The following is a 24,182-nucleotide window of genomic DNA, read 5'->3' as shown; positions in this document are numbered from 1 at the left end:
CCCACGACTCTGAATCTTGCCAAACTCAATTTTCAAAGTCTTCTCTTCCTGCAATTTTCCTCCTTTTTGACGTCTAACGTGATTTATTATACATCTCTAACATTACCCATCTTTCCAATGCACGTGTTCCCCCTCACTCAAACACACACTTAGATGAGAGGACTTGGCCGCTTCTCCCGGTCCGGACAATGGACAAAGAGGGTGAGGCAGGTGCAGCTTGGAAAGCCTCTCTCATCAGCTGAGAGGCGATACGCGGTTCTGACTGTTGCAGCATCCAGCCGATGACAGTCCAAGGTGACTTTAAGCACGGGCCTTAGAGGGATGTTCACTTTGCTTTCACTTAAAACTTAAAGCCACATAGAGCAGACGCTGATTTAGTAAAGATAGTTTGAGTTTTATTTTTATAATTGAGCATTACTTTCAGTGATTCAGGGAGTCAAGGACAAGTCAGAGAAAACAGGAGGTAAAAGGAACATTGGGTTACCTTTAAAACATTCTATTAATCACTGTTTCACTAATGAACTGATACCTGGTATAACCAGGTAGCAATGCACCATCCCATGAATACAACTGCAAGTGTTTGCATTTTCTGCTGAGGTGTGAAAATACATTAAAAAACTGAAAGCTCTAGTCAGACCAGTTCAGTGCCTTTTGGCCCCCATCTGTGCCTGTTACTTATAGACTCTAAAAAGGCTATAAACCTGGACACACACATATTACCAAACTGTTGACACACATTTCTGTGCTCATTTCCCTCCTTGAGTTTGACTTATAGTTACTTAAGGGGAGATTGCATCACAGGCTGGGCTCTACTAACTCCCTTCGCCCAAAAAGGAACATACACACATTGAATCAATACTGTAAATCCTTGTTCGTAGGTTATTTATAATAAATCAATCTTTAATATCATGTTAAATTAGCAGGTTTTAATCGTGGTTTAGTTAAATAGTGGAGTCTTTGTCTCTTCTGACACGCATCAGCCAGCTGCTCGGTTGTGACTTAGCTAAAGAGATGATTAATCATTTTAATCTAATGAAAAATATTCCCTTTTAGAAGACAATGGAGTCTGGCATGTGACGGGCTAGCCAGAGTCCTCAGGTTTAAAGCTGCTAAGCTTTCACATAGCTACACTCCATTCCTGACACACTTGCTGCAGCTTCATCCCTGCAGAGCTGGAAGAAGGTCCGCGATGCTCTCCACGTAATAATCCGGCACCATCCCCTGCCTCTCAGCGCAGCCGCTCTCCCGGTGGGCATCGGCGTCCGCCACAGTGCTGACCCCTGTGAGGGTGAGGAGGGTCTTCAGGCCGCAGTTGGAGCCCAGCATGATGTCCGTGTCCAAGCGGTCGCCCACCATCAGGCAGCGGCCGGGGTCCACGCCGAACTTGGAGGCCACGCAGTCGAACATGAAGTGGTTGGGTTTGCCCACCGTCTGGGCCTGGCGCTGGGCGGCTGTCTCCACGGCCTGCAGCAGGCAGCCCGTACCTGGGAGGACGAGTGAAGGGACAGAGGGAGAGGAGACTTTTTAGGCAATCATCCTACACATCTGCTCCAACTGTTTGGCCTCATTTGTTATCAATAGGCCGTTTTCATGTCATTGCAGGGTAAACACAGGTGTAATTAATTATGGCCCTGTTCTATTTAGGTTGGCCAGGGCCCTGGTATTGTGAAAGCTGGCCCTTTGAAGGACTGTGACTCACTAAATAGAATGGGACCATAATTATTATATCTATTGCACCTGTGCATACATGCTATGACATGACAAAATGGCTGTTGTGGAAAGAGGCTGTAGATAGTTTAATAGTAGAAAAAGCATTCCACTAAGATAAAAATCTGAGTTTTCATGGGACTTGATCCACTTAATATGTTAAGTGATCTAATGCTTATTTTTAATTAAGACATCAGCATCGAAATCAGGTAAATAAAATTCCCATACTGGACTGGTTAGGTTTACAATTAAAGCTTTAATGATGTGTCAACTTTGAGAGCATTTTGGATGGGCGGAGCCTGTAGACATTGTATGTGAAATAACTTCTAAAGAAATGCCTGTGTGACCTAGAAAAGTCACACAGGCAAAAGTCACACTTTCTCCAGAAAGTAGACTTGATCTTTGTTGTATATACAGCTCCAGCATCTGACAAGTGTTTTACAGTTTTCAGCATTTTTTTTTTTTTAGTCCGTGCAGGTTTGAGTGTAGGATGTTCTTTTGTAATAAACCTCAGCTTCCCATTTCATGCATTTGATGACTTGACAAATCCAATAATGAGGCCTTAAACAGTACCAGTCAAAAGTTTGGACACATCTTCTCATTCAATGGTTTTTCTTTATTATTATTTTTATTTTTTTCTACATTGTAGATTAATATTGAAGACATCCAAACTATGAAGGAACACATATGGAATTATTTGGTAAACAAACAAATGCTCAACAAACCAGAATATGTTTTAGATTTTAGATTCTTCAAAGTAGTTGAATGAGAAGGTGTGTCCAAACTTTTGACTGGTCCTGTATTTCCCCAAACAAAACTCATTTAAGTAGTGCAGAACCTCCACTAACTCCGTTCAGCCACTTCAAGGTGTGTGTGTGTGTGTGTGTGTGTGTGTGTGTGTGTGTGTGTGTGTGTGTGTGTGTGTGTGTGTGTGTGTGTGTGCGTGTACGGTGATGTATTCCTACCTGGGACTGCCTTGCCTCCCTCCAGGGGCAGCCTGGTGTCCCTGTTGGTTCCCACAAACAGACAGGCCGGCTGGGTCAGGTACTGCATGGCCCTGTTCACCTTCATGTAGCTGAAATGTTCATCGAAACCGACCACCACCGCCTTCACGTCCGGATCCAGAGGCACGTTAGCCCAGTCGTTCTGCTTCCCGGTGACGTGGTCGGGTCCCACGCCGGTCTGCTGGATCCCCACCGCCTCCAGCTCCTGGCTCATCGCGTCGCTTCCTATCAGGTACACCTTCCCCTCCAGCCCGCAGACGGTCTTCAGGTACATCGCGGAGCAGTACGCAGTCCCAAACACCTCCTCCTCCTTCGCGTTGAACCCCAACGTGGACATTTTATCGACGTACATCTTCCTGGTCTTGGTGCTGTTGTTGGTGACGAAGAAGACCTTTTTCCCCCTTTCCTTGAGCAGGTTTATGACCTGAGCGGCGCCGGGGACGGCCTGGTCCCCCCTCCAGATGACCCCGTCACAGTCGAACAGGATGCTGTCCACCGAGTCCAGGACCTGTTTCACCAGAGCCCCGCTCAGCCGCGTACACTTTGACCCAGACATCAGGGGGAGAGTTGGACCGAGCGCTGTCAGATTCAAAAAATGAATAACTGTTACCGGTGCTGCACGGTACTCGCCCTACCGAGCAAAGTCAGCAACGTTAGTGCTGTCATAGAGTGAAGTACTGCTGTGTGTAGAAACTAGCTTCAGCTCTGTCAACGTTGTTTGGTTAAACAAGAGTACTGTTGAAATGAAGCAGAGATAGAAAACCTGACCTTCCACTGAGTGTTGCGTCAATGCTGCGTTTACTTCCGTACCGGCTTAAAGAGACAGGCACACCCGTGGATGTGTTTATTGTAGTTCTATATTTAAAAAAAACAACATGGGAACAACTCAGGTAGAAGTCCACTTCCACCAGGTCAAGCTTCTGTCACTAAGCAATGCTCATTACCTGTGTTTGTCTTAAAAAACAACATAAAAACGGATACTACAAGGGCATTCTAAACATTACAGCTGCTGCTAAAAGCAAAGCACACTGTTCTTTTAAGGGATCTTCTTAGCATCAAACTACACCTCCCATGAGTATTTTGGGCGAGCGTACGCTGCTCTTACTGCTGGCTACATTGACACCCTGCCAGAATTTTAACCTATGAAACTATGTCAATATATTATTTATTCCCATTAAAATATACCAATGCAAACATTTATAAAACCTGAGTTTCCAATGCCATGATCATGTATTGAAATAATTACAGTGGCAGGACATAATGTTCCAGCTTCAGAAGTGTTTATGCTTTAGTTGAAGACAGGCAGAGGATAAAAAAGGTTTAATCAATTAAATAACAGACGATGCTTTTATGCAATAAGGATTACTTTGTGTTTGCTGCCAATGTTGTCAGAGCTTTCCAATATGTGACACCGCATGGGAGATAAACACCAGAGCCCATGAAGAAATTGCTAACGCAAACTTTATTTCTTCAGTCAGCAGTAGTTCTTAGGGACAGTAAACCTCGGGGGATGTTCAGTAAATGCAGCATAACATAGGTGGCAGTATGGTTTTTTCAGTTGTCTTTCTTCTGAATAGGTTGTGGAGGGAAGAAAATCTCTTTCAGGTTTCGGCGTAGCCCTCTGCTGTAGTAGTATCTTTTAGAGTGGTCTGGCGCTGGGCTACAGAGATGGTCCGCTGTTGCAGATGGGTAGCAGTGCTGACACATGTAGCCTCGACTTTTGTACCACTCATTGGAGGTCTGGTTGACAAGAGACAGGTAGGAATGGAAAAGGGCATAACCCGCCAGGAGGAAGAAGACGAATAACAGAAATCCCAGCATGAAGACAATTCGGGGGAAGGTCAAGAACAGATGCTGGAGGGACAGAGAGAAGATGAAAAAAAAAATCTTGTCAACATGACATTAAATTGGCTGCAGCATATGAAACGCAGGATGTCAGCAGTACTGAGTCTCACCTGTACAACAAACAGAGGCCCTGCTGACTGCTGCTGGCCAAACTCATCTATATAACTGGCCCTCAGGAGCCCTGACCGCAGTACAGCATGGAACAGCATGTCTCCTGTTAGGACGGCAATGTCGCCCGCCATGGCGCACACGCTGAAGAGGTAAAGCAGGAAGTAACGTGTGTTCTGAGCACCGATGCAGTTGTTCACCCAGACACAGTGGTGGTCAAAACGTTGGACACACCTGTTGCAGACCCCTGAAAATACAGCGTTTACAATGAACACGGAGTATGATTCGTTGTTTCTTGTTCCAATGTGTTGGCTGAAATATAACACAATATTTTCTATGGTACATATTCAATACTATTTAATATCTATTTACTCACTGCAGTGTTTGGAGCGAGCCGGTTTGATGAGCTGGCAGGTTTCACAAGAGACTCCTGGGTGAAACAGCCTCCTGTCATAAGGATAGATGCTCAGCTGGCCAGCAATTTTCTTCTTCGTCACTGTGCCTGCCAGAGGAGAGAGTAAAGGAAAAATGAATGCAGTGTAATAAAACACATCACATTGTAGTATTTCAGACCTTATTTACACTTGGAGAGGTCTGGTGATTTGTATCTCTGGCTATTTGTGTGAAATAAAAGCAGAATCTACTTTACTCTGAATTAACTGGAGATGTATAAAGTCTATAATATTTTATACTTATTAAAACTGCTTTTCTGCACGGGCAAAATCTACAAGGGACTTGTCCAGAAGTAAGGTAGACAAACATCCCTCTTCGAGACTCAATCGAATGATCTTTATAGGGAATTTAGCAGCAAATGTAATAGGAGTATGGAATGCAAACAAAAGCATATTTCTAATATAAAAAGACGATGATGATTTAAGTTGACTTTGGTGCCCAGAACAAAATGGCATTTTAAATTGTGGTGGAAATAAGCACAGTGTCTGCATCTGGCATTCCAAAGCTATAGACTCACACGAGTCCCTTGATTACCAGACTCCCCCGGAAAATATTTTTAACATCCAGGTGAAAAAATGTAATTACTGATGTGCATGGGTGATATGCAATTACCACCATTCTCAGTTATTTATTATAAGACTCCAAAATATTCCAGCATACTGACAAAGAATACATCTCAAACAGGGTCTACAAGTTATACAAAACTCACACCTCAATGTGTCAGGGCTCGTCTCCCCTGCCTGTCTCATAAATCAGGTTCTAACAATAAGTACGTCTGAATAAACCTCAGCTTAAATAATACTAACCTGGATCTCTCCTGATGCAGAGGTAGAAGAAGAAGGTCTTGATGACCAGCAGGACATAAGGCACAGACAGACTGGTCAGAGTGGTGTCCATCTCCCTGCAGAAGCCAAACACCTCATAGGTGAACTCTGCATACACAGCACCCTCTAGCAGGATATGCAGATAGATGAACATGTTGTTCCTGCAATCAGAGCAAAAAAATATAGTCGTATAAGTGTTTGGCACTAGAATTAGAAAATACAATATTAGACCATTTAAACACATATATTCTGACAATGTATGGAATGTGTATTTCTGGGGAAAACTTAAAACTACAAACCTTTGATGAAACAGCTTGTGTAAGGTCCATTGTGAAAACTTTTGGAGCCATTTTGGCGTAAATGGTGCAACTACCTGTGATGAGAATTGCCAGCAGCTTTACTTGCAGTGGACGCGTGTTTTCTCTGTATTCTGATAAACTAGTCCAACAGCGCCACACAGTGTCGAATTGCGGAAGTACAGTTAAAATACTTCATTCTTACCTTTCCTACAAAGTTGAAGAGGATACTAAACGGGGTTTGCTCTTGGCCGGAGTATTTGCAGACTAGGATTATACATGTCAGCACCACTACAACGTAGACGGCGAACAGAGTGAGGAAGTCCATCTAACAATACAACAACAACAACAACAACAACAGGTGTTTATGGTACAAAGTCACCACGTGCAGGGAGCGAACTCAACAAAAAGTTACAGTTGTGTCACTATAAAGTTTCTATGTTTGTTTGAACACGACGACAAAAGACTTTTAAGCGAAATAATGGAGGGTGTGTCTTCAAAATCTAAATCTCAGATGAACACATTGACGTTAGCATGCTAACGTAGCCCACCTCAGTTCTCTGGCAAACCTGCACATCTATTCGCGCTTCTTTTACATAATAAAGCCATTTTCTCATTCATTTCCCTCCTACCTTCTAGTAGAGGTTACACATAGCTGCCTTTCAGTGTTTTGTCTCACGTCAACATAGCTGTTTTTGCCAGCGCTATGGCCACCGGCATCACTTTCGGTGCTGCCCTGTAAACAATTGCTACTTCCTTAGCAACGATGTGGCTAACCTCCAAGCTAACAGCTGAGAGGTCTTTCTAACCTGCTGAGGCTGATGCAGGGGGTGGGTGTAAAGGATCTGTGTCAGTATCTAGCTGCAGGTCGATAGAAATGTGAAGTTTATCCAGTTGTTTCCTTTTACATAATGCTAATACATATATATTTTTTTAAACTTATAAATAGGTTTTCACAATAAACAATCAGAATGCAATGTTTGGGAGTGTCTTGAATGCCTTTCTCCTGATGAAGACCCCTTATTTCTCAACACTTTCAACTATAACCATCACATATTCACCATTAAAGCCAAGTGTCCAGTCTGCTATGTGTTTGTGAGAAATTTGTGTTTTCTGAATGAGGAGACTTGATGCACTTAAGATTTCGATTGGATTTAAGAGTTCAGTTTATTACCTGCAAAGATCACAGAATTGACTCCTTGTCAGACTTAAATAAAAAAACACTTATCAAGACTGCACAGTTTTCAACATTTTCACTCCTGTTTCTTAGTATTGTTTTCTCTCTGCCATCCAGTGCTCCACACAATGCAGCGAGGCATCACAAGACACCTGTTGGATCTGGTTGCCGACATGGCCCAACACTCATATTACAGTTTGCAGTCCTGGAGAGGGGAGCATTATCCGGGAGCTCTGCACGGACATTTATGTATGCTGTTTAAACAGGTACAAGATGTGTGATGTTCTGAACTGTGTGTTTAATCATTTTAGATGTTTTCTAATGTAAGATATGTTGTCGGTCACAATGCATTGAGTGTCTTTGCTGTTACAGTTTGAGGTTGAGAAGTGTTTCTAAATACTTTTCATCTTAATGATGTTACAGTTTTGCTTTTTATAAAGATATATTATTTCAGGTCCCTTGATTTTTTTATTTAAAAACATCTAAAGAATAATTTATGCACAAATGTATAAATGATTTCTCTGTAGACAGATTTGTTATAGTTTTACTAACTGAGTGGGCAGTTATAACAGACTCAGTTGCCTGTGTAATTTCAGCTTTCTGTCTCTCATCTTGTCACACATGAGTAACTCTCCTTGCTGTAGTGTAAGAAGAGAGTTTGGAGAGATTGGTGTGAGCAGTGTCTGTTTTGAAAAACACCCATTTGTGTTTAATTATTTAGTTGGTACCGGACTGCCTGTTCCTTAGTGATTTATGACGGTTTGCGCTCCAATAGAGCAGTACTTTCTCTTTAGCCCCAAATTAATTTTCATTTAGCTTAATTATTGACTGCAACAGCTTTTAACTGCTACTAAACATTGTTTTATCTGATGAGCCCTTACAGTAATATAATATAATATAATATAATATAATATAATATAATATAATATATGATAATGGCATATCATTTAATTTAATTTAACAAAACATTGCGTTTTTTTATTGCCTAACAAGAGTGATAACTGTGGAAGCACTTCCCACACCAACAAGTACATAAAAAAAAAAACTACCACAAGGGGTCACGTGTTTTATGTTTCACCATGGTGACCAGCATGTCACTAACTTTGCCTTTTGTTGTTAATGATGTAAAAACAAAAGATTGAGCTAAAATATGAGGTGCTAAAATCCCCATAAAGCTGTAGTAAACATGTGAAATTCTCGGTGTGTTTGTTGCACATAGTCAATTGACCCATTGCTTATTTGGATCGAAATTTTGATTAGTGCAGATTCAAGTAAAATATCAGTGAGGTTAAAGCATTCTGCTTGAGTAAGACATTATGACATTTTTCCACCACCGCCCCAAATGAAACACACATCTTATTTTAACTCATTCCTTTTTTTATTACATGATGATTTCCCTGCAACCTGAACATAGCAAGGACTCTACAGCTTCAACCCTTTTACTCCTTATTATTAGTTATGTGTAATATTGGGTCATTTACAACATTAAAGCCACAAGGATTAAATTTTTGGGTGAAAAAAAGACACTATGGCAGATTGCAATGTACACCGCTACAAACTCACAAATCCAACTCTTTTACTTTAACTTGGCCTCTGAAACAGGCTGTATATTCAAATTCTGACTTAACGCAATAACTATAATACGTGCACAATTCAGGTATGGTTCCACGATATTCAGTGTATGTATTCAATAAAGGAGGGGACCATGTGTTCTTTCAGTATTAATGGGGGTTGGAGGAGCGTTGAAGATTCAGCTCATAATCTTACTAATCCTACAGGCTAAAGTCTTAAATTGCCCCCACTGCCTCTCACATCCCACATGGACACACAGAATTCCAGGCATGCAGACGCTCCAGTTAGTACTCATCAGGCTTTCTTGCATCGACGCAGAGTGATTCTGGGCCAGTAGCGGTCCCTCGGAGAGCCACCTAGCCAAGAGAGGAGGAGGAGGAAAAAGACACAGTGGTGTATTTATAGAAAAATGAGGCCTCACAATACCCGTTTTGGAGAGCGAATTATTAAGGAACAGAGGTGCCCGGGTGCATGCGTCCCAGTTTTCTGATTAACACTGTGCAAGCAGGCTGGCCCAAGGATGAATCAGGGATGAGACGCAGGACTAACTCCTTGACATACTCGCAGAGAGACTGCTCTCGCTTCTCGTGCACACTCACCCTTTTGCTCACGAGGACACTGCTGTGGTTTCAGGGTGGACAAATGGGGCAATGTTTTGAGTTTGTCTCCCCTCCTGTTTGACTTTGGGTTGGTCCTTTTTTTTTAAACATTACATCGAGAAGACAGATTGGATATCAGGCTGCTAGCAGGCCCCCCTGCTATTTGACATTCAAGATGAAGAAGTTTTTGCAAAACAAAAAAGGCAGATACTCTTTCCGACGGGGCTCTCGGTATCCATCTAAAGATTTCTGTAAGTCTTATCAGCTTCGTCCAGTGTCTGAATCCTGCTGCGTTGAGGCTGTGGAGCACATCATTAGCCACCAGCTGAGCCAGAGGCTGTATACGTCATTATATTAAGCAAAAGCCAACAAGTCAATTTTTGTAATTCTGTGTTTTTTATAGCAAAGATGTTATTCAGAACTGTTAAATGTGGCTTAGCTCATTGTCATTTTAATATATCACTCCAAGGTTTGGCCAATACAAGAGCCTCTATATTTGCAAACTTACCTCATATGGTTTATTTAATGCCACTTTGAATCTCTTACCTGCTTAGAATGGGTCAGTGCAGCCAGTGGTGTGCTCTCTATTGCATAATAACCATTCAACAGGAGAGACTTGCATGTGCACTGATTAAAAAAAAAAAAAAAAAAAAAAAAAATTGCTGGAGGAACTTTTGCCTCTCAAGCTAATTAAGGTCACAATCTCTCCAATGCCTTAATTTGATTGGTTGCTATTGCGTTTGTGAACCAGGTCAAGGACCGCTGAGTGTGTCACGGTTCAGGGTAGAGGGTTACAGAGCCGCACTCAATAGTACAACTTGAGACACTGGAGATAGCAGGAGGGAGAGAGGAGACGGGGCACCAAGGCTTAGAATTGGAGCTCTTCTAAAACCTACAGAGGACTATTTGATCTGTAGCTTTTATTGCAATGTCGATTGACTTGAATATATTGACCTCCGTGGGTAAGTGCTTGTGTTTGAATGAGTATGTATTTCTTCATTTATTAGCATAAGGTCTCATAATCTCACAGATGTTCGTGTGCAGCGAATCTCCAAAGTGGAGGACTCTGTGAAGTCCTTGGATTATTTCTGGTTACTTGTCCCCCATCCTTGAATCATTTCTTTCTCCCATTTCACCTATTGCGTCCCATCCTCTCGTCCCTTAAGTCCTCAGCATGCCGTCGTCCAACCAGGGCTGGCCTGACGAGTTCGGCTTCCAGCTTGGAGGAACTGGACCCAGTTACATCCTGTCTGTGGAGGAGGGCAGCAGTGCTCACCTGGCGGGGTTGCAGGCAGGGGACCAGGTCCTGGAGATCGAGGGCCACAATGTGTCAACGCTCGGTCCCCAAGCTGTTGTCGCCATCGCCCAGACTCAGAAGAACATCCCTCCCAGTATCGGAGTGGTGTCCCGCATACAGCAGGTCTTATTTACAGCTTTTTAAATCCATTAGAGCAATAAAGCATATTGATTGATGCCATAGTGCATTAGCTGTTCTTCCAGATCATTCGAGAATGATCCGGGTTATGTTCTGAAACTGAATAAAAATGTCATATCTTTTCCTGGATCACAGATGGACATCATACCTGGTCCAGACGGTCGTTTTGGGTTCACCATCGTGGGAGACTGCCCCCTGCTGGTAGAGGACTGCTCGCCTTGCTCTCCAGCCGGACGCGCAGGTCTGAGGGCCGGGGATTACGTCATGGAGGTCAACGGCATCCCCGTCAGGCAGCACGAGACGGCCGCGGCGCTGATCAAAGCCTCCCAGGGGAGGACGCTCCGACTCGGGGTGCTGTGTCTCGGCCCGAGGCAGAAACACAGCATCAGCATAGAGGACAGTCAGACGGGAGGAGAGGGAGCGAGACTGGACCGTAAACATAAAGCTCTGGAGTTCAACAGGAGGGTACGTTTGTATACACAATGACAGCTTAATCTGGTCCTGTTGTATGTATTTTCCCAGCCTCTAACATCATTGTCCTTTCACCATCAGGTTGACCAGATTTTAGGTGACGAACCTGAAGTGAAAGAGAAACTCTTCACTGTGCTGAAGCAGTACGCAGCCGAGAAGAGAGTTGAGTGGTTGGCCTCGGTCCTGCCCGACATACTCGCCACTGATGAGCATCGGCAGCTCATCTCCAACATCAGGTAAGAGCCTGGCATTTCAGCTCCAAATACAATGTAATGCAAAGCATGGTATTGAATACACTGCTGGTAGAAAGTGGAGGAAAGATTTGTGAGATGGCTGCAAATTCATGCTTTTTCTTTTTCCTATTAAATCCAATCTTGAAACCATATGACAAGTGGCAGAACATTGACCATAAAAAGAAAGCAGCATCCTGGGCACTCTGAGACACATTTAATGTCCACAAGACATCCATGTCTGAATATTGCTAGAGGACACTTCTTGCATGTTATCCTCCTCTGTCTCTCTCCATGTTTCCTGTCATTCCGTGCTGCCAAACTGTCCAATTAAGCCAAGGACAGTTTGTGATTCTGCAAAGCTTCCAGTGTTGTTAAATTACTTCTCCCATTCTTGGTGTTGTATCCCACACACATTCCCACTTGTCATTTTTTAGTCCCAGTGAAAAAATAAAATACTCTGCAGGGATTTGAGTCATAATGAGCACGTAAACAGGCATTTTCCTGTTGCTCATTCTGCAGGATGGATTAGAGGGGGTCTCGACCGCTGCCATCCATTTCTGAGCTACGCTTTAGGTTTAGGCGGGGCCCCATCTGCCACCCGGGGTCAATCCACAGTGACCCCTCCAATTGGCTTAAAGTGTCATCAGTGTTAGTGAAACTGGGAGACTAAACTAACATGTCGGGGCCCGAAGCCAAGAGTTTTTAGCTGTAAATGAGGATTGGCAACGTGAACCGAATTCACAGCATGGAGGTGACTGTGATGATGAGCCACAGACAGATTTAGTGGAGTACTCGCTTTGTGAAAACATGATTTAATGCCGTACCACCATGCCGCTCTGTATCCCCAGTCCATAAAAAAAAAAAAAAACAAAAAAAACTGGAGCTACACCCAACAGGTTTTTTTGAAGGTTTTCATCCATGAGTCGGACTAACGCCAGATAACTAAATGTGAAAAACCCACTCAGGTAGCCAGAGTTATGCGGTTGTCTATGCGCCAAAATGATCAGCACTCCTGCCTTTCTCTAAATCCCCAGACAGTTTGTCCACAGATTGCACTTCTTCCACAAGCAGAGCCAATCAGACCTTTTCATTCTCTTACTACACGGGCTCCCTTCCACTACTACACCACTCGGAACTCTTTTTAGTGGTATAAATATACCGTAAGAAGGGTTTCCAGCAATAGGAGGTCAGTGTTGAGGTACTTTCTTTACCTGAAATGATTTTAGGCGACTGGATTTTTCTCCCTTAAATTGGTCATGAATAATTCAAACATTGAGAACTCCTCATTGGTATTTGTACAATAGAGGACACTCCTATTTGCACGAGCACCAATAGTAATATCAATGTAATATCTTTGTGGTTCCCCCCCAATCTCACAAATCTCTTACCTCCCCTCCTCTCTCTAGGGGAGGTTTTGTGTTTTCATCTGATGGATTTTCTTCTCATTATTTTGCTCAGAGCTCAGGCTGTCCCCCCCCCTCTCTCTCTCTCTCTCTTTCTCTCTCTCTGTCTCTGTGTGGTGACCGTTTCCCTAACACTTGGTAAAGACAGTCCCACCGTATCTTTTATCCCCCCCCTTTGAGGCAATACTGAAGCAGTAGGTGTGACTGCCGTTCTGCTCACTATTAGATGGTGCAACTTAGTTTATAGTTGAGCAATGGGTGACAGCTAAAGCGATGAATTGTCTGGGGTGAGTACACCTTTCCGATCTCTCCCAATGGAATTGATTGTGCCATGAGTGTAATTATGTTTGTGAAGTGGGAGGTGAGCTAATATTTAATGCAGTCTGATACAGAACAAGACTCCAGCTGCTGTTGATGTTTGATATCTGGTGTTTTTAGCTCCGAAATCCTGTATTCACTGTCGGTTTTCTAAGCTTTCTGAAAGGCAGTTTTCCAGTTTTAAATCTATAATTAATGAAGTCAAACGAACCGTCAACAGGGTGTTTCTCGTAGTTCGATGTGATGGGACCAGATTTTTGATGGACACAGCTGGCTGTAACACAGTCAGCACTGCAAAGGCATTTTATTGTGCCCGCCTCTTATGTGAGTGAAGTCATTAGGTTGAGTGATGTTCTGCTTTTAGGATGTAATCTCTCGCCAAGTGTTTGAGGATGTGCATGCTTTCAAGCTCAATGTTTTTCTAACAGATTACATAAATAGTCCTTTTAAAAAGCTATATCTGTCTGTATTTTAATGAATATGTGTGTGTGTCTTAGCTGTATATAGCAGACACATTTTAAATGTACCACATGAGGTCTGCCAGTAACTGGTGCAGGTCTACCTTTTTAGCTGTATGGAATTCAACTTGCATCTTTCTTACTACAGTGACAGTTGAGCCCTATAAAATATTAAGAGTGATTAAAGGATGATCATGGGTGAGAATGATCAACACATCTGCATTTATCTGCTCCTCTTGACCTTCCAATGCATGCCGAGCACAAAGCTTTCTCCTTAAATAGTGCTGATAATGATGGTGTTTAATCTTAACTGCAGGAGTCAGTGGAGCTTGTTCGCAGCTACTGCTGAGCTGCTACACTGCACAAGAGGAGAAACATTAGTGACTCACAGGTGCCAAGCAAACAGTTTTTTATTAAAGTAGTGATGAGCACAAGTAGTACTAAAGTCAGCACACGGGTAAGTTGGAGAGGAACAAGTTGTCTTTTTATAGTAGTTGGCAGATTTTGGCACTGCTTAATGTGACCAGCTTGTTTAGGCTGATGGCAGAACAAAAAACAGATTGCTTTTTAATGGAGCAACAGCTCAAGGGATGCCCGTGCCGGTCATATTGGTCCATCACGGTGGTTCAGACCAGTGGTTCTAAAGATTCTCTCACTCCTTTAAAAGTACACCGTGACTGGCCCGAAACATTTTGTGTCAAAAATGTGTGTTTACAGTTTACAGCAGTTAAGGATTTCATGGAAAATTGAAATATTGAATATAACAAGGGGGTTTATTGAACCTTTTATAGTATATTTATTTTAGGATTTATGCATGGCTGATGTTGTGTTAAATAGTTTTTATGAAATCGTACATTCCCCTTGCAGTACTCCAAAGTACACCTAGGGGGTAATAGTACCCCCATTTGAGAAACACTGGTCCAAACTGATATATATTGACTACTGAATGGATTTCTATTACATTGTGCCCACTGACTTTGACTAATTCTTGGTTAACAGTCCCAGTGTGTTCATGTTTATTCCGAGGATCAGATATGGCTGATCTTTTTTACAAGCACAGTTTTTAATCATTTACTTTTGACAAGTTCCTGGACACAGACCAGGCACCCAGTGATGCAACAGTTATTAAATAATTATCTTTTAATTCCACTGGCTTTATCCATAAATACCTGACCCACCGCTGTGCCTTTTTTGGCGGTACCCAAGAGAAACAGATAATGTTGGGCAGCTTCTTTCCAAAACATTCTCCATTATTTTTGACCACACACGCTGTTGCTCCGCCTTATGTGTGTGTTAAGATATGGCATCAGTTGCGGATAAGCCACATCTGGACACTTGAAATGAAATGAGGTCTCCTCTTTGTAGTTTTCTGCTCGTCATTCATCCCTTTTGAGAAATCTGTCCCTTCCTCCCTGCTTGCTTCCTCCTCCACACAAGCCTCCTTCAGATAATTATAGATCTCTGTTCTTTATAAATGAGGTCAAATCAGAGCGCTCATTTTGTTTCCAAGAGTTGACGCGGAAAACTTTTTGTGATGAGGCGGCTGTTTCAACGGACGGTTGTGCATTTTTGAGGTGGATGAACATCTGCATTTATAAAAGCATAATGCTGATAGAAGCAGCTACACACACAAACACACACACACACACACACACACACACACACACATGCAGACACTTTTCACACAGGTAGCTCACTGTAACGATGTGAGAGACATATTATTACTGTGATATGAATAGATGACAAATAGCAGGGAAGCGAAGATAGCAAACAGAGAGTGACTGTGTGGGCTGCTACACCTACACCACTACAGTACATTTATTTATATCTCCAGAGTCTGCTCTTTGTAGTCTGTGCTCAGGCAATACTATCTCAGGCTGCAGTCAGATTACATGAAGGCCCTTAAACCTGATCAGAATGATGATAAATAAATGATGAGACAGGGACAGCAGGCTAAAAATATGTGGCCCATATCTTTAACTGAAAAGATTTGTTCCAAAAAGTGTCAGCCACTGTAAAACTAGTGTTAGCATTGAATTAAAATATACTGTGTATGCTTTTTAAAGGCACTATGAGTAGGGTTTGCCGCTTGTGAACATTCAAAGTTGTCCCACTCCTGCCCGGCTCGCCAGCGGTTGACAGCAAACCCCAGATTCACTATAATATCATTTTTGGAAACAAGCTTAATCCGCTTGGCGTTTCCTTTCACTTTCTGAGCTTTTTCGGTGCTGTGTCCACCATTTAGGCAGCTCTTTCTTGGATGCCTGCTTACGATTTGTAAGCTATGGTCACTACGTTTTTATAGAGGTTGTCGCCCAGCGATGCCCCAAACACAGCAAAATAAGAAAATACATGCAGCAGGCAGGGTCTGTGCAGATACAGAAACAGGCACACACTTCTAAAGGGTTATAGATTAGAAGGGATTCTTTTTGCACAAGCCTGTATATAGCTTTTTAGGAACATCCTATTTGCTTTTAAAAGAGATTTTGTAATTTGATGTTTGCTTTAATCTTTCAATTGAGTCTTCTCCAAAACACAAAAAAGGCCTGTCAGTAATTATAAATCAGTGGGTGCTTTTTTTTTTTATATTCCTTAAAACTCTTAAACTCCTTTGACTTGATTGTTGCTGTGAAAAGATACAAATCAAACTGTAAGCTCTTAATGCACTCCATTAATTCAAGCAGCAGGTGAGGTTAGCTTATTGCTGGTCTTTTGTCCTGTGTTGTTGTGGTGCTGAATGGAGAGCTCCTGTAAAGAGTGTAGCAGCATACATTGTTACCACAGTGTATTTTTTTGATTCCACCACTGGAGGGCCCAAGGTCATGAATGTCTTAATTCTTCTATATTCTCTATTCTCTTGAGATAAGGAAAAATAGGCCTTTTTTTGCCCAATAGATGTTTAATGTAGCGTTTTTGCAAGGTACTGTATCTCCTGTGTCTGTGTACCTTCAGCATAGAATACAAGTGGATTTGCATGAGCTCAGCTGCAGTGGACTGCATCAGCTTTTATCACAGACAAGCAGCAAGAGTTGGCTTCAGTTTGTATGCACCACAGTCCTGTGAATATTTTTTTTACCTTTTGGCTACATTTACTTACATCTCATAAAGAGATTGGTATGATATCTGTAAAATTCTGTGTATAAAAAACTGCTCCGTCTGCCCTGCAGCATCAGAATCATTCTGCGCTCCTGTCTGCTTCTTCTCATTCAAACATACCGATGTCAATATCAGTATTGTCCTAAAAAAGACGGACTTGGTCAGGCTTACTATCTATAGGACTATCTATACAGTTTGAGTGAAGCTATCATGTGTGTTTCTTTCTTCAAAATTAGCTTTTTATAAGGGAAACCACAAGTTCCACATGGAAGTGAGACTTTAAAATACCTTATAATAAAACTCTTGATAACAGAATGAACAGTGGCCAGGCCTCGTGTTTGCTGTGAAGCTTTTCTCTCTCCATCACCTTCTTTCTGTGCTATAAATGTGTCCTAATTGCTTTATTTAGCTGTCAAAATTGTTTTTATGCAGCTTAATTAGCTTCTCGAGGAAATGGACAGTGGAAGCAGTTGTCACTATCAGTGCGTTGGTTGCTAATTGCTCCACTGGTGATGCTTTTCACAGACTGCACTTCCCCCGGTCTGCTTATGTCTGATTCATCTGATCAGCAGCGAATAACACAACACACTGGTGTAGGTGGGAATCAAAACAGTTTGTGAAAATCTGTGTTGGGGCTCCGCTCTCTATTTGATGTTAATGGCTCTGTGATTTAACAACGTGGAATCAAACAATTAACTTATGACTCACTTCAAGTACCAGCTGGGATTTTGGTTGTCTTTAAAATACATTTAAGCAGTGTGGTCTAAATTTTTCACATTTAATATAGGTGTGGTTTAAAAAAGACATGGTGGTAATATATTGGACATGCTGTATGTTTTCCCTTTTTTATGAGAATACATTTTTGCTTTAATAAATCCTCATAAATGAAGTGATTTTGGGCCAGTTTTCACTTCTTTAAGAGGCTATTTTAATGGGCTTAAAGTGATAGTTTGACTTTTTTATGAAAATACTTATTTTTTGCCATGAGTTAGATAAATCCTCATAAATGAAGTGATTTTGGGCCAGTTTTTCCATTTGTTTTAGGACTGGGGAGAGGCTATTTTAATGGGCTTAAAGTGATAGTTTGACATTTTCAGAAAACCTGTATACACTTATTTACTATTCCACTCATGCATACACACTCCCATACGGACTTAGACTTCCACATCCCATACTTTTATTATAATTTGAGCACTTGGATTGGTTTGGTTTGATTAAATACTTATTTTGATTGGGAAACTGTTGTCTCCCGTCTTTTTGTTGTGTATCTAGGCCAGGTGCATAACACTTATCATCAAACTCTTAGCAAGAAAGCAAATAAGATTATTTCCCAAAATGCCAAATATTCCTTTAACAAATATCTGTCAGTGAGATTGTTTAGCCTCTACGAAAAGGTTTGAATATGTTTTGAGACTTTCAAGTTATGGTATTGCGATCTTTTTTCCGATAATTATTTAAGAGATCAATTAAGATTCTAAAGAAAACAACAAAGCTGGGGATTGTTTGTATCTTTCAATATTAGTGTGTATATGATACTTGTGTTTTTGTAGCACCATCAAGACAATATTTTTTTCCAATACCTTCCTCTGAAGAGAGCCACACATCTCAAAAACTAGCACTTTTTTGTTTAACAATAGAACTCCTAGTTCCAATGTTGAATCCTGTCTAAGCACAAGAAGCCATGTGTGACCTTAACTGGAATATAACAGTCTAAAATAGCAAAATTATTATCTAAATTATAATCAGTTTGATTAAAGGACATTTAAACAAGACTGCAAGTCTGACGTGAAATAGTTTGAAACCCTGTGTTACTGATACATTCTGGTCAGTACAAAAAAAAAGGAATTAAGGTTTGATAACAAGCCTAGTAAACGAAATAAAACGTGCATTTTGTGGCACAATAAGCTAGCAAAATGTCAAAGAGGGGGCTAAGTGTGGACTGTACTTGCTGTTTCATGCTGAGGGCTGTCTGTTTGCCAAACAACAGTGTCGACTATGAGAACAAAACAAAATGGATCGTCCCACGCACGCCACGACAAGAGACAACATTTCATTCAAGTGATCAGGACTGCTACCATGAGACAAGGCAACCACCCACACATGCATGCACACTGGCTTTAATAACTATACCTGTGAGGATGTTCACTCTCTACCCTCTAATTTGTTCTAAGGCATGACTAACCTTAAAGGATAATTAGACCAGTTTTTATGGTGGGCACACATAGTGCTGTACCTAACAGCATTTTCTCTGGGTAATTAGTTTTGTAGCCAGCGGCCGTAACAGACAATATTGCAATGTGCACAAAGATATGATATGATCCTTGAGTCAAGGATGAAAGGTATTCTGGGGAAATAAATCACTAGCTAAAAACCAACACAGTAAATCACTACATCTCTGATTCATTCAGGATCACAGACGGATGATAGAAAGTGTTTGAGAAGGCAAGCTGCTTTTTCCCTTTTACCTCATCTTCTGTCATATCATTCACTTTAATATTAAAAGTTTTACATTTTCAGAAATGTACATATTTGTTTACCTGCCCAGAGTTAAATGAGAGTCTGCACTGTAAATAAGCAGCTACCACCATTAGCCTAGTAGCTTAGCTTAGCATGAAGAATGGAAACAGGCACAAACAGATAGATAGCTAGGGTCTAAGAAAATACTTTCTCAAGTTGCATCATGGAAATTGTTGCAACCAACATTGTTGGAGATTGAGGCATACTATGGACCATAAAGTCAACATATCTCCGTCTCTGCTGAACCGATTTCGAACATTCGTTTACGAATTTGTCTCCCTCTCGCAAGTCCCCCAATGTCATGGAAGTGTAATACTGAAATCTCTTGGCTACCCCTTCAAGAACATATAAAACAAAGGAGCTTCTAGTGTAGTGTTTGTGACGTTTGTTCCCCATGTTGTTGTTAGTGTTTAGTGAAAATGACATTAGCTGAGCTTTACTCTATGCTGCTGTAAGCCTGCAAATTTCCCCGCTGCGGGACTAATAAAGGATTATCTTATCTTATCTTATCATCATTAGAAGAAGCTGTTGGTAAAATACTGGATTCTTAATTAGAATGAGAATAATTAATTTAGTTGAAACCTATCTACCTACTTAGTGCTGTTTTTGATTAGGGTTAATTATACCTCATAAAGCCAAATAAAACAATTAAACATTGAGTGTCTTGGAAAGGTTTTAGTTCATTAAGATGATGACAGCTTCCTGCTCTGTGCTCACACTGACGGAGTGACACAGAGGTGAAGCGTGGACGGAAGTGTGGGAGAGCCAGAGAGAGTGAGGATGACATAAATGCAGAGAGAGAGAGAGAGAGATAGCAGAGGAAGATCCCGTGCTCGCTCACTCCCACACCTTTTTTCTCCTGCTGTATTCTGGCTCTGGTTCCTCACGCTGCTGCAGTGAGAATCTAGCAAGCAGCGAGTGACGACAAGATTTCCTCACGGTCTCACATCTCGGAGAAAGATCTTTTCTCTCTGGCTGAATGGGAGTTTAACTTCTCTTCTTTTCTTGTCTACGGGGACAGCATCCGTGTCCGGGGGGGAGAGACCCCTCACCTGTCAAACAAAAGCTTTTTTCTTTGAGTCTTGAAGGAGAGAGCCTGTTGATTTGAATTAGTCTGGACTTGGATTGTGAAGATTATTTCAGCAACGATCCTGTTGATCATCACTTTTGAATCTCTGCTCATGCTGGATGTTTGACTTGCTGCTGTTATTTTACTGGACATCCAAGGTTTTTGGTTCTGGACTTAAAATGGATTGAGGTGGATCCGTGATGTAGATCCATTCTCTTTTTCTTTTTCTCTGCGGCAACTCTTGTGGACAAAAAAACTAACATCAACCCCCCTTTTATTTCCCTCACATGCCACCATGTTCGCCAGAATCTTCATCCCCAAGAAGCACCGGCAGCGCTTCGACGAGTCCGTGTCACAGAACGTGATCAACCGAATCTGCCGCAGCAAGAGCATCAGTGAGCCGCAGGGCAGAGTCCGGCGCAGTCGGAGCGAGGATCACTCCGACCGACACCATGGGTCCAAACGGGCCAGCTCAGTGCCCAGAGATGGAGAACCCGGGGGGAGGGGGGAGGCGGAGAGAGACAGGGGCTTAAGAAAGTCCGTCTCTGGGATGCCCGCACATCCCCCCATCGGACCCAATCAGAGGTGAGCACACGTGTGTGACAGGTTGTTTTAAACTGAGTCTTTGGCTCTGTTTTAGGTGTTGGAAACCAAGCCACAAGCAATTTCATCTCAACGAATAATGCAGCAGCCAACTATTTACTTCATTATTTAGACAGGATGTTTTTAAAAATAAATATGAAACAGAGGACAGTGTGTCTCTTTTTTCCATCCCTGTTGTTTTTCCCTGTCATCTCCAGATTCTTCCATCCTTATTCTTGTGTTTTGAGTCCAGTCACAAACTTAAACCCCCCCAAATCTGTGTATATAAAAAGATATTTACACCAGTAAAACCCAGATATAAATTTGAAAGTTTTAACGAAGCCAAACTGAAATGGACATTTTCTTGTTTGTATGTCATCTATTCAACGTGTTAATCCTGCACTGTTTCAGAGCCCCTGACCATTCAGCCTCCACCCACTAACATGCTGATCACACCATTGTCCAATTAATAACACCAAAGTGGACTTAGTGCAGGATTAAAGAGGGCGGCAGTACACTCCCACACAAACTAACTAACTAAATGCCCAGATCCATCCACATGGGAGCGTAGATATGCAGCAATATCTCAACTGTAATCTTATTGGCAGGTCACACAATAGGAGGTACACTGATGGAGTTAGATGGGAGAGATTACATCATGTGGTGTAAGTGTCACAGTCACAACAATAAGTTGTGCTAGATGGTGGTGCATTTCCGGAACTGAATGATACCACTCAAGAGTGTTGTGCAACACTATTGACTCTACAGTAAAAACAATAGATAGAGACATAGATAGATAGATACATAGATATATAAATACATAGATACATAGATAGATACATGGATCATAACACTTAGGCCTAATCATTTTCAAAAATAAAAAAATATATTCTTTTATCAATCGTCCCCCAGATGTGTTTAAAAGGTTGTTGTAGTACATTTACTGTTTAGTATATTTTATATTACATTTACTATAGTGTATTTACAAGATGACCCGTTTCTATAGAAACTAAAAAATCAATCACTATAGATTGGTAATTGTTTATTTAGGCCAGTATTGGAGCTGCTGCGCAATGAGCGATAAGTTGATGTCTCAGTGGTTTCCTTGAGTCTTATGAGTATAAAGTACAGCTGGGGTAAACTGATCAGGAAAGGCTTTGAGAAGTCTCAAATTGTCAAGTGTGCCTCTTTTTTTTAGCTTGTAAGCCCAAACACCCTCCTCTCTCACACACACACACACACACACACACACACACATAAACACACACAGCCAATGCGCACATCTGCATTTAGCTCGTCTTATATAACAGCCAGTAACCGCGGCTATCAAAGAACAGATCTGTCTGTTTTTCTCTCCCCTCCTTTAGTCTATTTTTTGTCTTCCCCATGTTTACGTATTAAGGCAGTATTGCCTTGAATCGTTTCCATGGCAACGTACTGGTGGATAGACACCATAAGTGTCTCATCTTTGATGTAACGGGAGGTTCCACTGTGTATTCCTTCTCTGGGGTGAATAAGAGCAAAGCACCAACATCAGCGAAATGTCAAAGCTTTTATTTTTATTTTGAGAATGTCCCAAATTATTTTTGTTTATCTGGAAGCTGGAGAATAAAACAGAGAACACAGAGTGACAGGAGTCGAGGCTGCACTATTTGGGATTGTTATTTGTTAACAAAAGCCTAAATCACAAAGTTGGATTCCAGAAAAGTACTGTAAAAACAAGCGTCACGTCCCAACGTCAAACTCCCACCTACAGGATGTGACAATGATAACAAAGGAGAAGCACAAACAGCAGTGAGTGAGTCCTCCATCATCCAGAGACATCTGGGCTCCATGTACATTCACAGAAAGATTGTCAAGCATCAGCGTAGTTCAATGATTAATGCTGAAACCATCAATGACAATAGTTGGAATTACTGATTAATCGTTTAATCCATCAAATGCAGAACAGTCTCTGACTCCAGTGTCTCACATGTGAGAATTTGCCACCAACTCTGTTTTCTATTATTCTAAACTTAACATTATTAGGTTTTGGACTGTTAATTGGACAAATCAAGCAATTTGAAGAACATTTTGATTGGTATTTTTCCCTCTTTCTGACATTTTATTGCCAGAATGATTCAAATGAAAAAAATAAACTAATCATATTGTGTCTCAGATAAAGTTGGATTTTTTTTTTTTTTTTTATATGAACTTTTATTATGTAATTGATATAATAAGTCAATGATTATTTTCATGCAGTGTCTGTAAATCTTCTATTAATCGCTCTCACTTCCTGCCGTTCCTCAGGATCGTTCGTGTCTACCGGGGGAAGAAGAACTTCGGCTTCACGCTCCGAGGTCACGCCCCCGTCTGCATCGACTCCGTTATCTCAGGTACTGCTTCTATCTTAAAACCTTTGCAGTACAGTCCTGATAGATGCCCCCTCTCTGTGTGTGGTGGTTTGGCCCAAACATTGTTCTGTGTTGGCTGGCGAAGGAGTGGGGTGGGGGCGGATGTGTTTTATGTGGGTGAGTCTGTTGTGGTGCCAGCCGCTGGGGGTTAAAGTTGGTCAGGAGGTGTTTGTGTGTGTAATTATGACTGTACCAGGAAACGTATTAGTGTGACTCACCAATGAAATGTTAAGAGTAAAGCACTTGAAAAAGGCTGTTCTGTACAGTAACTGACACTTAAAGTGCTCCGTCAGTGTTACGCAGTTACATTCATGTTTATTTTTATGTTCAATACAAATTGTAATAATTGCAAAATTCATTATTACTGTGTAGATATTGATGATTTAGAGAGGCAAATAAGTATTAGAAATTCTTACAAATGATATATGAAATAAATTAGATGTTGTATAAACATCACATCATTTTGTCATACTTTTATACTTATCACCCATCGTTATCCTGCACTTCACACACGCTTCATCACAATGTTCTAAACTATTATTTGATTAATAAGCTTGTGATTTTTCTTCACAGCATCTCAGAAAAGCTTCAAAGTTTTCATGCTCTGTTAACCTGCAAACTT

General features: G+C 41.5%; 3 protein-coding genes across 4 annotated transcripts in view; 1 reads left to right on the top strand and 2 right to left on the bottom strand.

Annotated features, from left to right (window-relative positions):
* Positions 1-382: 382 nt before the first annotated feature.
* Positions 383-3,835, bottom strand: pgp (phosphoglycolate phosphatase). The gene is made up of 2 exons (XM_054599196.1): positions 2,673-3,835; positions 383-1,484 (listed from the first exon to the last, which is right to left on the bottom strand). Exons 1-2 carry the CDS (start codon positions 3,265-3,267, stop codon positions 1,159-1,161), a joined length of 921 nt encoding a protein of 306 aa, XP_054455171.1. The 5' UTR covers positions 3,268-3,835; the 3' UTR covers positions 383-1,158.
* Positions 3,836-4,026: 191 nt separating this feature from the next.
* Positions 4,027-7,002, bottom strand: zdhhc4 (zinc finger DHHC-type palmitoyltransferase 4). Of its 2 annotated transcripts, none has more exons than XM_054599135.1 (7): positions 6,870-7,002; positions 6,443-6,565; positions 6,241-6,314; positions 5,924-6,102; positions 5,041-5,166; positions 4,667-4,911; positions 4,027-4,565 (listed from the first exon to the last, which is right to left on the bottom strand). In XM_054599135.1, the coding sequence occupies exons 2-7, from the start codon at positions 6,563-6,565 to the stop codon at positions 4,266-4,268; spliced, it is 1,047 nt and encodes a 348-aa protein (XP_054455110.1). In that variant the 5' UTR covers positions 6,870-7,002; the 3' UTR covers positions 4,027-4,265. The 2 variants fall into 2 exon arrangements, with proteins under 2 accessions (XP_054455110.1, XP_054455111.1); XM_054599136.1 differs by having other exon boundaries at positions 5,924-6,018.
* A 2,758-nt stretch (positions 7,003-9,760) lies between these two features.
* The window catches only part of grid2ipb (glutamate receptor, ionotropic, delta 2 (Grid2) interacting protein, b), a 35,540-nt gene continuing 21,118 nt past the window's right edge, over positions 9,761-24,182 (top strand). Inside the window, 6 exon segments of the mRNA XM_054599311.1 lie at positions 9,761-9,836; positions 10,752-11,005; positions 11,156-11,485; positions 11,573-11,727; positions 20,892-21,170; positions 23,457-23,542. Of these exon segments, the coding sequence (XP_054455286.1) occupies positions 9,761-9,836; positions 10,752-11,005; positions 11,156-11,485; positions 11,573-11,727; positions 20,892-21,170; positions 23,457-23,542 (1,180 nt within the window).

Source organism: Anoplopoma fimbria, chromosome 5 (assembly GCF_027596085.1).
Source record: "Anoplopoma fimbria isolate UVic2021 breed Golden Eagle Sablefish chromosome 5, Afim_UVic_2022, whole genome shotgun sequence".
NCBI classification, from domain to species: domain Eukaryota; kingdom Metazoa; phylum Chordata; class Actinopteri; order Perciformes; family Anoplopomatidae; genus Anoplopoma; species Anoplopoma fimbria.
This window is presented reverse-complemented; position numbering and strand designations above follow the sequence as displayed.